At 43.6% G+C, this 13399-nt stretch overlaps 1 protein-coding gene across 1 annotated transcript in view; it reads left to right on the forward strand.

Moving 5' to 3' along the window:
* The window catches only part of LOC121865242 (T-box transcription factor TBX20-like), a 113504-nt gene extending 100480 nt beyond the window's left edge, over positions 1 to 13024 (forward strand). Inside the window, 2 exon segments of the mRNA XM_042364591.1 lie at positions 10239 to 10584; positions 10587 to 13024. Coding sequence (XP_042220525.1) covers positions 10239 to 10584; positions 10587 to 10808 — 568 coding nt within the window. The 3' untranslated portion in view covers positions 10809 to 13024.
* The last annotated feature ends 375 nt before the right edge of the window (positions 13025 to 13399 follow it).

Here is a 13399-nt window from a genome sequence, read left to right on the forward strand (position 1 = left end):
TACACACAACACAACACCCTTCCCTGTGGGTGTGTACACAGGTGTACACACACCCCCCCTGTAGGTGTACACACAACACCCCTGTGGGTGTACAAACAACACCCTTCCTGTAGGTGTACACACAACCCGCCTGTGGTGTACACACAACACCCCCCTGTAGGTGTACACACAACACCTCCTGTAGGTGTACACACTGTAGGTGTACACACAACACCCCTGTAGGTGTACACACAACACCCCTGTGGGTGTACACACACACCCCTGTAGGTGTACACACAACACCGCCCTGTAGGTGTACACACAACACCTGTAGGTAGGTGTACACACACACCCCTGTGGGTGTACACACAGTAGGTGCACACACACACCACACCTGTAGGTGTACACACAACACCCCTGTGGGTGTACACACTCACCCTGTGTAGTAGTGTACACAAACACCACCCCCCCGTGCACACAACACCTTCCTGTAGGTGTACACACAACACCCCCCCTGTGGGTGTACACACACAACACACACAGACCCCCTGTAGACAAAACACCCCGTGTGCACACAACACACCCCCTGTAGGTGTACACACAACACCCCCTGTAGGTGTACACACAACACCCCCCCCTGTAGGTGTACACACAACACCCCTGTATGTAGGTGTACACACAACACCCCCCCTGTAGGTGTGTACACAACAACACCCCCCTGTAGGTGTACACCCCCCCGCACCCTGTAGGTGTACACACACCCCTGTAGGGTGTACACCCCTGTATGTACAACAATATAAAACACCAGTAGTCCCCCCCTACACCTGCCACCGGCCCCTCCGAGCAACAAGTCACCCGATATGAAAACACAAAGTCGTTTTATTACAGATTTCAAAGTTCTTTCTCTTCATATTCATTTACGAGATTATTATATGACTATTTTGGGAGGGGGGTAATATTTATCGAGTAGTTTTCCTATATTTAATGATGTGAGAACAATGGTAGTGGTATACAGTGAGGTTACAATGGACGGTAATAATCCTGATTTGTTGTCTGGGGTAAGGTGGAGGAGAGTGTGAGACAGACAGACAGATAAACAATTTAGCAGACGTAAAAATCTTCACCTCATCAGCAACATTTACCACAACCCACAAAAAAACCCTCCCTCTACCTCACACCGCCACCATCACAACCGGGCGACCATAACACTATCAACCGTGTTATTCCTGCAAATTACAGAGAATATTGCGCAATTAAGAGGCGATAAAAATGGTTGCAGATATAATTTAAGACGAGGAAGGTTCCCGCCAAAATGAATGGTGTTGGTGCACAAATGCCAAACTTCCCCATCCATCACCGCCATGTTGCCAAATGCCTCCGCCCCGAGGAGCTATCTGTCATCTGATTCTGAATATTACCTCAGTTTCTTCCCTCATTCTCATTCTTAAATATTCTTATGTTTACTTAATTTCGTTCGTAACTTAAAGCCTATAGTTACAGTAGGAGTTATGAGGTAGAATCAACGCCAGAATTTTTTTTTCCGTAATCTTGGAATCTCAAATAATCTTAGGTTAAATTATTTTCTCGTTCAGTTAAAGGTGAAAAAATGCTTCTATTTACCGTTTAGTCTTTGTGTTAATTTAATGATATTGTGGACGATATAGACTTGAGTGTTGTTGATAAAGTGAGGTGGTTAGCGGTGAGTAAGAGATACGTTCACACATCACCTGTTGTGTGTGTGTGTGTCTTTCGATAGTTGATGCCAAGAACCTGACACACACACACACACACACACACACACACACACACACACACACACACACACACACACACACACACACACACACACACACACCTTTTTATTTAGAATTTACACAAATATAATCCTACATAATAAACAAAACCAATTCCCATTTCCTTTAAAATTTCACTTGAATCCACATTATATATTTATATTTTTTTCCAAGCGTTTATCAATGGTCAAAGTCAGTCCCCCTAGTGAACCCCTCTATCTATGGTAAAAATTCGATCGATTACAAACCTCACAAGGAAGAAAATACGAGATATCATATCTTATTAATTTTTCCACTAGTTTTTTTCCTCGTGTCTCACTCTAGCGTGCATGGAAGCAAAGGTAATTAAAAAAAAAACACATTAGGAGAATTTGCGCATTTAGTAAGTCAATTTCAATCCACCTAAAGAGTGACGCTAAGGGTGGAGGAGACATGAGATAACATAGTCGTAAGATATGGTAATGGACACAAGACGGTCTTTGAGAGGTCATCAGAAACACATAACTAAGGGCGTTGTTGGCGTACAGGGGTGAGGGGGAGAGTGTGGGTGGGAGGAGGAGTGTGTGGGTGGGTGAGGAAAATGAAGGAGTGAGGGGTTAAGGGGAGAGAGTGGGAGGGAGGGATGATGGGGGAGACGGAGGAGAGGGAAGGTGTAAGAGGAAAGGGAGATGGGGTGTGAGAAGGAGGAAGGGGAGTGTTGGAGAGGAGCAAAACAGAAAACTGGGATAGACAGACAGAGACAGATAGACAGACAGACAGACAGACAGACAGACAGACACCTATCACAGAAGAAAACAGGTGAGAGTGGCCGTGGGTGACTCAGTTGACCAGTACCCAGAATACTAATTAACTAAGTGTTAATCCTTCAAGGTAGATAGATGACCAGGTAGATAGGTTGGGAGGAAGGAGGAGGGAGGAGGAGGGAGGGAAGGGAGGAGGGAGGGAGGGGAAGGGGGGGAGAGGAGGGAGGACAGACCAACGCGATAGATAAAGAGATAAAGAGAACGATTGGGAGATAGTGCTGAGATTAGGAGGTTCTTGAGATAAATTCTAGCGAGATTAGACTATTTTTTTGAGATTAGGGACTCGCTACATGAATGAGATTAGGCAGCTAGGTGGATATCAAGCTCACTATTACCAAGGTCCGTGAATTATGATATGAGATTAAAAGGCATCGAGATTAAAGAGTAGTGAGATTAGGGGAGGATGTCGAGACTTAGTAGGATTGATGTTGAGATTAGTAGGGTAGATACTGAGATTAGTGGGGAAGTTGGGAGTGAAATTAGGGGTAGACACTTAGATTAAAAGTGTTAGCATTGAGATTAGGGATAGATACTGAAATTAATGGGGTTGCTGGTGGAGATTAGGCTTTGTTATTGAGATTAGTGGGTTAGATGTTGAGATTAGGGAGGAGCTGGGGGAAGAGAGATAAGGCATCAAAGGCCCGTGCCCTCACCAAGCCTGGCTAGACCTGAAAATGGGAAGGTGATAGATTGGGCGTGAGATTAGGTGAATATAATGAACCTCAAGATCTCACAAATATAGAAGCTATTAAGAGGCGTGTCTGGGATAGGATTTGGGGAAGGAAGGAAAATTAGCTTGGATAGAGATAAGAGAGAGGGAGAATAGCTAGGATGGGATGGGTGAGGTGGGGATGGCTGGGATGGGGAGTGAGGGTGAGGTAAGGAAGGCTAGGATGGGGTAGGGATGGCTAGGATGGGGTGGGGTCAATTTGGGGATGTAGCTGGGATGGGGTGGGAGGGGAGGTGAGGGATGGCTAGGATGGGGAGTAGGGAGGGGAGGTAGGGATAGCTGGGATCGGTGGGAGGGGGGAGGTGGGGATGGCTGGGATGTGGAGGTAGAGGTGGCTAGGAGGTAGGGATGGCTAGGATGGAGGGTAGGAGTGAGGTAGGGATGGCGGGGATGGGGTAGGGATGGCTAGGATGGGGTAGGAGTGAGGTAGGGATGGCTAGGATGGGGTAGGAATGTCTAGGATGTGGATAGGAGGGCGGTAGGGATGGCTAGGATGGGGTAGGAATGGCTAGGATGTGGGTAGGAGGGAGGTAGGGGGGGGATACTTATCAATTACTATAGTTAGGTGTGAGTTTCAGCGGAGGGTCTCGGCGGCGTGGCCAGAGGCGCACCTGTAATTACCTCCTGTTGGATCCACTCCGGAGGTGCGTCGTGTGTGGGGCCGCCTCACCTGCCGGGTGTTGGAGGGCTGGTGGCGGAGGAGGAAGAGGTGTTGAAGGAGAGGAGGGTTGTTGGAGGGAAGGGGGGAGATGTTGGACTGTTGGAGATGTTTTGGGGGATGTTGGAGAGTTGGAGAAAATATTGAAGGTTGTTTGGAGTGTTGAAGATGACCAGCTGATGTTAACTTCTTTGCAGCAAACAACAACAAAAATACCACTGATATCCTTTGATCCAGATATCACCGTAGGAGTTCCTGAAGGATCTCAAATTACCCCACAAATCCTCTACGTAAGAATCTTAATTATCCTACCGTAAAAAAAAATAATAAAATAGAATAAAAATTACAGTACAATAATCTCCTTTGGAACCGCATACTGAGACGATTACAATTCACCTCAATGTTGATTTAATTCAGGATTGTTGTTTAGAGGTTTGGATGATAGATGGCGCTAACATTGTTGTAGTGATCATGTGTCGTCACTACTAGTTACACACACACACACACACACACACACACACACACTTGTTCTGCTGACCATCAACCCTTCTGGGAAATGGTTAGGTGGAAGGGAAGGGGATGGAATGGTAGGTAGGTATTGAAGGGGTGGAAGGTGATGACGGTGGTGAAGGTAAAGTGATGGTTTTAAGGGATGGTGAAAGGAAGGGGGTGGGGGGGGTAGGTAGTGCTGGAGGGAAGTACGTGGTGATGGTAGTGATGATGGTGAAGGGTACACGGCTGGTTGTAGGAGAGGGGAGTACTTGATGGTGGAGGGGAAGTAAGTGGATGGTGATGGGAGTACATGGTGATAGGTGGTGGAGAGTAGACGTATAGAGGAAAAGCAGTTGAAGGAATAGAGAGGAAGAAGGTGGAAGGAAGAGGAAGAGAGGGTGGAGGTGACTAATCCATAAGAGGTATTCTCCTGACTGATAACAATCAATAGTGTTATACTGTAGCCTCAAGTACCCTGACATGTGGTACCATCTTACATACACACATATATATATTTTTTTCTCTCCCCGGAAGCCTTTACTGAGGTGTGTTTGGCGGCCCTCGTATACACCAAGTCTGTAGTAAACATGGAATAATACATGAGAGAATGATGGTCTGTAATATGTCCCCTTCAAGACCCATCAGGTAGAAATGTACAGGTATACTTCTTTGTCGTCACTACAATCCATTTGATTTGTGTGATGAAATATTAACTAGAGTACCTGTAAGACCAACACACACACACACACAGTAACTACCTAACCACCATAGTATGAAGGAGCTGGTTCACCCTGACAATCTTCATCCATTTAATTATAATCTTCAACGGTCTGTTTTCATAAAAGCGACGCCACGACGATTTTTGGCGCGTAATTCGATTCTGTGATGAAATGTACTCGGCTTCCCTCCTAACCTTAACTACAAATTAGCCGTCCGCCATCACCTGAGCGAGGTAACCTAACCGCTGGTGTACCTGGGATAATAAACATCTACGGTGGTACATTTTTTCAAAAGTATCGTCACGACTTAGCTGGGGGAAGATCTCTGACCATTAATAATTCCTATGATGATTCGTCTCTCTTAAGATACGAATTAACGCGGGCCGACTACAGTATACACGATGGTCCTAACAGCTAGGTGTACCTTAGTTAATTAAAGTCTTCGGCGGTACGTTTCTCAAAAGTCGTGTGTAATCAACCAGGGCGGTTCACCTTATGATAGTTGGAGGTGTTGAAGCTATCTAATGTTCACAGCTTTTCCCACACCTTATACACCCGCTGTTGATGCTCGATAAATGACCTGTTTCGGAACTCCCAATTATCGCATTTTTAATCATCTGTATCAGATTTCATCGGTGCAAACGTTTGGCATTAACGTTTCTTCATCTGGTGGAATGATTATCTTCTGTCATTTGTTGATTTAAGGCGGTGAGAATGGTGGTGTAAAAGGAGGAATTATTGTACGTATGGCGCGGGAGAGGACTGCCACAAGGCGGTTGGAGGGAAGATGATGGTAACATTCAATTAACTTCAGGTTAGAGAATGGATCACTCCCACTCGACTAGCACGCCACACGCAGATGAGAATTCAGTTATCTAATAGCTACGTGGGTGCACCAAAGTCCTAATTTAATCTCTGGTGTAGCTATACTTACAGGCTGCCTTTTAGCATTGTTTAATTTGATAGAGTACGTTTTGATCGGGTTGATTGTAATAATACACTATTAAGAACGGGTTACGCAGGAGTTATGCAGATGGAGTCAGGCTGAAATGGATAATGTTTTTTTTTTTGTTTTTTTCGTCTTTTTTTGTGAATATTGGAAGGTTCTGGCGGTGGTTTTTATATTATCTGTGTCTGAAAGAGTGAAACAGAGGGAAAAGATTGCATGGCGAAGAGATACAGGCCATCATTATCTCTTGGTATAGGAGGAGTCTCAAACAGAGGTCTCTTGCCGCTTCGTGTTTCCTCCTCTCCACACTACACATCCACTCTGTCACACACTTAACACCACACACTCACTTACTACCACAAACACTCAACACTAGAATGACAATCCGTTGAGTCAGAACACATAAGAGTTGTTTTAGGAAAGTGTTCAATGACTAAGTTTAAGGGCGAGATATGCTGTTACCTACACGCCCTCGACCAGCCAGCCAGTTGCCTGCCGAGGGGCACCATCCACCCGCCTTGTAATTACCCAAATGTGGTTCAGGGCCGCCACCACCACCACCACCACCTTCTACAACCTGGCTCATGTTGACACTGTTGTGATGTGCCTTTATGGATATCCTCTAATATATATGTATGGTGGCTGAGTGGATACATCGCTCGCCTCCCGTCCTGAAGGTTGTTGGTTGGTACCCCCACAAGGCACCACACTATTTCACCTGTAGATGGTTACCTAACTATATAGTGAAGGTGGTCTGACTTGATATATGTATACAGTGAGATTAAGTTGATATTGTTTTGCCTCGCTCTTTCTCTCTTGGCTCACATTTCTTTTTTAAAGGTAATATTTTCCTAATTTATATATTTGTTCTTAATTAAAATGAAGAAAATCTGATATTATTTTATATTTTTGACCTATGTAAACAAACCATCACTAAGCGATATGGCAATACATTATTATCGTTATTACTTTTGCCGCTCTGCCGTAGCATAATTTACACACTCGAGTCTCTTAACTACTTGTCTTCTCCCCCCTCACCTCTGAATCCCCCTTATCCCCTATGTCTCCCCCCCATCTCTCACTGTCTCTACTGTAGTATCTCACTCAGGTTCTGAACATTTGTCAAACCATCTCAGCACAGACACCAAGTTCAAAAGACACGAGTGTGACTTCGTTTCAGCTGTATAAAAATCTATCGCTATTCGCCTCTCGCTCTCTGGGTGTGATACGATTTCATGCTGTGTTTTACTGTCGGTTCTGTATATGCCACTAGCGTTAATAAGGCTGCTAGGTATAGGATGTGTTGACCGAGATTAATATTTCTATGACATACACCAAGGCCCTTCACTGCTGCCTCTGTGGTTTTAAGGTTTTTGATATTGTTATTATTATCATTAATCATCATCTTCCTGCCAGTTGGTCCTGTTATCCATCAGTCTTTCTATCTGTTCATCTCTCCTACAAATTCCGCATCACATCTTCAAGTATACATACAAACATCAAGCCTCATATATAAAACTGAGAAACAAAATATAAAAAAAAATAAAAGAAAAACTACAAAACCTGGATTCCCAAAATATTTTAGCCACAATAACTCACCAGATTACACTCTCCTACACCTGTGCAATGAGTCTCTCTCTACACTTACACACTGATGTACGGTTACACTTGTGAGCTTCTGCCATATATAATCACCTTCAGTTAGATATAGTTTATAGATACTCAACACACACACACACACACACAAACACACACACACACACACACACACACACACACGCGCACGCACACACACACACACACACACACACACACACACACACACACACACACGCGTCTGATTAACCTGATAACCAGGTGGGGGAGGAGACCCGGCTGCTGCCTTTACCTCCCTAATGGCTAATGGTACCTGGCCTACCTACCCACCTGCTCTCCTGCTTGCCCACCTACTAATCCACTTTCCTTCCTGCTTGCCTACCTGCTTCTCTACCACCCAGTCACGCACTTTACCTACTTATCTATCTACCTACCTGCCTCACCGTCCCCCCGCCTACCAATTTTCTCAAGATAATTCATCAAAAAAAAAAAAAAAAAAAAAGTATTTCCCAAGTGTAATTTTACTTGACTACACAACTCGGCTGATAGGTATTTTCCCTGACCACTACCACATGCTACCGCTAGTTGAGGCGAGCCATCAATCATGTTAGGAAAGTATTATCTTAGAGAGTCGATGTTTCGTTGTTCCATTCGACTCTTTTTAACACTCACTCGAGGGTTCGTTTTAACTGTTTATTTTATTGTTTTTTTTTTATTTAGGGAATTTCGTCACTTTGATGAGTTGATTAGATATAAATTATAAAAGTAGTATTTTTGTTACTTTTATTATTTTCTTTTTTATTGTAAAGTAATGGGCGATTTGTGTATGGTTAAAGATACTACAGTACTACCTGAGACTGATGGCGTTACTGAAGTGTTATTTGTGTTATTGAAGTGTTAATTAAGTGTTACTGAAGTGTTACTGTGTTATTGAAGTGTTAATTAAGCGTTACTGAAGTGTTACTGTGTTATTGAAGTGTTAATTAAGCGTTACTGAAGTGTTACTGTGTTATTGAAGTGTTAATTAAACGTTACTGAAGATTTACTAAAGTGTTACTAAAGTGTTACTAAACTGCTACTGAAGTGTACGATTAATTGTGACGTAGAACTCCTTAAGGTTGTACTACTGACAATTATGGGTAAAAACTTAATTACACTTTACATTATCATTCAGTAATTGTGTTGTTAGAAGCTGTTGTCAACATTACTATAAAGATGACCCACAGTTAATGGTATTTCAGTGAATAGGTTATAGAATTTGGTGAACTGGTTGTCGGGGTTATTATTTGGTTGACTGGCTGATAAAACGTAGAGAATCTGACAAGGAGAAATGTTAGTGTGTGTGTGTGTGTGTGTGTGTGTGTGTGTGTGTGTGTGTGAAGGATGGAAAAAGTAGCCCCGTTCCCTCGACTTCCCCCTCCCATTCTCCTTCCCCTCTCTTCTTCCTTCCCCACCTCCGCTCTTCTTCCCCCCCTCCCCCCTCTCCCTCCCCTACTGAAGTGAGAAAACAAGGAGTAGTATATGCTCTCACAGCACATGCCTGCTGCAACAAGTGTTTAATACTGCAATCCTTCCAACACCTGTGATTCATTATTATATCCAGAACAAAAAGCTATTACATTATTTTACTCTCTCTCTCTCTCTCTCTCTCTCTCTCTCTCTCTCTCTCTCTCTCTCTCTCGTACTTCTCTTTGGGCACTCAGTAGCGTTTAGTGTTCTCTGCGGTGATTGTTTCGGCCTTGATTGGAAAACGTTTTAGGAAATTTTGTTTTGGATCCTCAGTGAATATTTGGAGACTTTAGTTTATTTCACCCTAACCTAACCTAAGTTTATTTCACATTAACCTAACCTAAACTAACCCAACCTAACCTATCAAACTTAATCCAATATAACCTAATCTAATCTAAGCTACTAAATCTAAACTAATATAACGTAATATAACATAATCTAACTCACCTGCCCAGGTAGCGCTAAGGTGTTTAATCATAAGGGAAAAATAATCTGGGTTGCCTAATCTTCACGTGACTCATCTTGCAGTGAAATTTTACTGTTGACTTCTTAAAAAACAACGATTTGAAAGCTGTTACACCTCAAACTAAAACATTATTTTACGTGAATCGGAAAAAAAGTAAAGTTTATTCTAAAATCTGACGTAATTTTTCGTTATACAATTTCATTCACACAGGTATTAAAAGATCGTGATTATTTTAGCTACAATCTCACCTGTATAATGGCTTCTGAGTCATTATCGATCGTCATGACTATAATTTTATTTCTGACGCAAAAAGTGAAGAGATTTAGCCTTAACAATGATGAACTTACATATTATTTGATAACGAAAATTCAGTCATTATTGTTTTTGTTTTTTGTAGTTGGTAGAGTAAATGGTTTAGACCGCCAGAACACAAACGTTGGTATACAAAAAGTGAGCAGTGCTGTGTCATGGTTCTGTATGTCTGTCATTAACTAATATTAAGTTTATGTCAGTTGTTCAATGTTTGTGTTTTTCTCCTCCTCAGGGACACGATGGAGTCCATGTTGGTGGACCCGCGATACCTGGGGGCGCCGCTAAGAGGGTACATGGAGCTTGACGCCGAGAACAACAACCTCTTGGAGAAGGCTCGAGCCCAGCTTATGTGGGACCGCCTCGCAGCCATCACCGCCCCGCCCGGAGCCTCAGGGACTGCCCCGCAAGTAGCAGCCGCTGCCGCAGCCGCAGCAGCAGGGCTCTTGCCACATTCTATGCCGCAGTTATACACCCTCAACCCCTCTCGAGGCAACCCGTCCCCGCTACCGCTACCTGCACACTTGTGGACTCAGTGGACAGCACTACACGGCCTAGGCCACCCTAACCCGGCACTCTCACACCTCACCTCCTCACCTCGACTGCCAGCCACCTCGCCCACTCGGCCCTCTCTGCTGCGCCTTCATCGTCTTCTGCATCGGTGTCTCAAGCGGCGGCGGCGGCAGCCCTAACGCGGCCGCTCTTCCCAACGCCACTTAACCTCCACCGCTACTCCCCGTACTTCCTGCCCAAGACCTCACCCTCAGACCCTCGAGACCACACCCTGCCAGACCATCAGTCCTAGAGACCACTTCACCTCTAGGCGTGTGTGATGGACGGGCCGCGGGCGTCCTCAAGAGTCATCAGTGCCTAAGGAAACTTAGCTATCTGACGTGACAGTGTCGAGGACCTCAACTAACCCCAAAGATGCCGAGTTCAGTCACATCGAGAAGCCGCTCCTTCTTCCCGCCCCTTCTGTTCCCTGTCTGTGTTAGGTGAAGGTCGGTGTGAAGAGCCTCCACGGTGTTTGTGTTAGGTGAAGGTCGGTGTGAAGAGCCTCCACGGTGTCTGTGTTAGGTGAAGGTCGGTGTGAAGAGCCTCCACGGTGTCTGTGTTAGGTGAAGGTCGGTGTGAAGAGCCTCCACGGTGTCTGTGTTAAGTGAAGGTCGGTGTGAAGAGCCTCCACGGTGTCTGTGTTAGGTGAAGGTCGGTGTGAAGAGCCTCCACGGTGTCTGTGTTAAGTGAAGGTCGGTGTGAAGAGCCTCCACGGTGTCTGTGTTAATGAAGGTCGGTGTGAAGAGCCTCCACGGTGTCTGTGTTAGGTGAAGGTCGGTGTAAGGAGCCTCCACGGTGTCTGTGCTAAGTGAAGGTCGGTGTGAAGAGCCTCCACGGTGTCTGTGGCAAAGAATGACATAACACATTCAGTACCACAAAGACTTTTTGTTTTCATGAGGTCATGCAGTACAGGATGAGTGAGCATGTCGCTGGTATTCCTGACTGAGCTTCTTGGCCTCGTGTAGAAGGTGTGATGGTGGTGTGTGGTGCCGGAACTACTCGCTTCCTCCCTCACTCTGTACTGTGAAGTTACTGCATCAGGGGAGAAAAATGAACAGTGTCTTCACTTAGAAAGAGAAATGACAACAATGTTCTCTACATCTTGTGGGTGGCGGAGGTGTGTGGCCGGGTAGTATTATAGTGGACCCTTAACCAGAGCAGCTATGTCTGGACAGAGGACACATCTAGATAATACGGACGTCTGACTATGGCGGACGGACACACGTGGATATTACGGACGTCTAGATAAAACGGACTCCTGGGTGAAGTTTAATTCTAAATGTGATAAAAGTTTTAGACAAGAAGCGAGTGTTGATGTTTGTGTATAGAGAGACTACTAAAAGCTTCTTGATGGGAGCTATTCTCTCTGGGTGTCGCTGTGTACAACCCCCTCCCCCCTTACACACACACACCCCCTCCCTCACACCTGGCCCTTGAGCGGAGACAGTTGTTGGTTTTTCTCTGTAAACTAGCCAAGGTCTGGGTGATAATGAGGATGGAGGAGGAGGAAAGTAATGGTGTGGTCAAAACTAATGGGCATCTTATACTTGAACGTGTTGAACTAACTAACAAACAAACAAACAAATAAACAAACAAACACACCCTTAAGTGCTGTCCTGGAATTAGGGACACTGAACTCAGGGTCATTGACTCAGCCTAAAATTGTGACATATCGTTAAAAAAAAAATAATTGTCCTTGGTGAAAAATTAGAAACTAATTTATATATTTTTTTTTGTACTATTTTGAGTAGAATGAAAATTAAACCAACTATCTTGTATGTATATTTTTTTTGTTTCTTTCACAACCCCTGATTTATAGAGGGACACTTTTTTTAAATCTACTTCCTACTGTTGGTATGTAATTTTTTTTTATATAAATCTGTTGTAAGTTATTAAGTTACAAGCTTTAACTTGTTCATAAGGAAGTGACTTAAAAGGTGTTGAACTGTAGAAGAACACACACTTGTTGTTATGTGGTGAAAAGGACGTTTGCGTGTGTGTGTGTGTGTGTGTGTGTGTGTGTAGGAGACGATTAATGATGTACAGTCCTCAAGAAGGTATTTAACTATATAACGCCAACCTCTTCTCTTTATGATGTAATTAAAATCAGAACAACAAACACATTATATAATATACAGTGATGAAGAGAACAGAATCTTTCACAAACTTTTAAGCCTTTGGTAAAAAACATTTATGAAAACACTGATGAAAAACCAAAAACAATTAAGCTTTAAAACCATCTTGTGTGTGTGTGTGTGTGTGTGTGTGTGTGTGTGTGTGTGTGTGTGTGTATGTGTGTGTGTGTGTGTGTGTGTGTGTGTGTGTGTGTGTGTGTGTGTGTGTGTGTGTGTGTGTGTCAAGAAGGATCAAGCTATCACCAAAATTGTTTTAGAAATGTTTGATTAAAAATATCTATCATGTGGACGAAAAAAAAAATAAAAGAATAAAAACCCAAAAGACGAAGAATAAAACAGTTGTAAATAAAAAACAAAAAATGTGATAGATAAAACTGAAACATAAAACAACATTAAAGAAAATAATTGAGGAAAACTTAACAAGGGATAAATTGGCATAGATTTTTACTGAACAATATCTGAGGTGTAAAAATAACATTGAACTTTGGTTGTTGTGTTACGCGAGTCTTAGAGAGAGAAAATAATATGTGATAAAGAGACAGATGTTGATAAAGTGGTAATAGAGAGAGTGAGAATAAGTTTGATATAAAGAGGTTAGCTGGATGTAAGGGCGTGGCACTGTGTGAGTCAGTGAGTGCCTTTGTAACTATCAGTGCCAAAGGGTATTGTCCTTTTCCTTCATCCTCCTTCACTCTCTTTCGTCTCT

Source organism: Homarus americanus, unplaced genomic scaffold (assembly GCF_018991925.1).
Source record: "Homarus americanus isolate GMGI-L3 unplaced genomic scaffold, GMGI_Hamer_2.0 scaffold34286, whole genome shotgun sequence".
NCBI lineage: Eukaryota > Metazoa > Arthropoda > Malacostraca > Decapoda > Nephropidae > Homarus > Homarus americanus.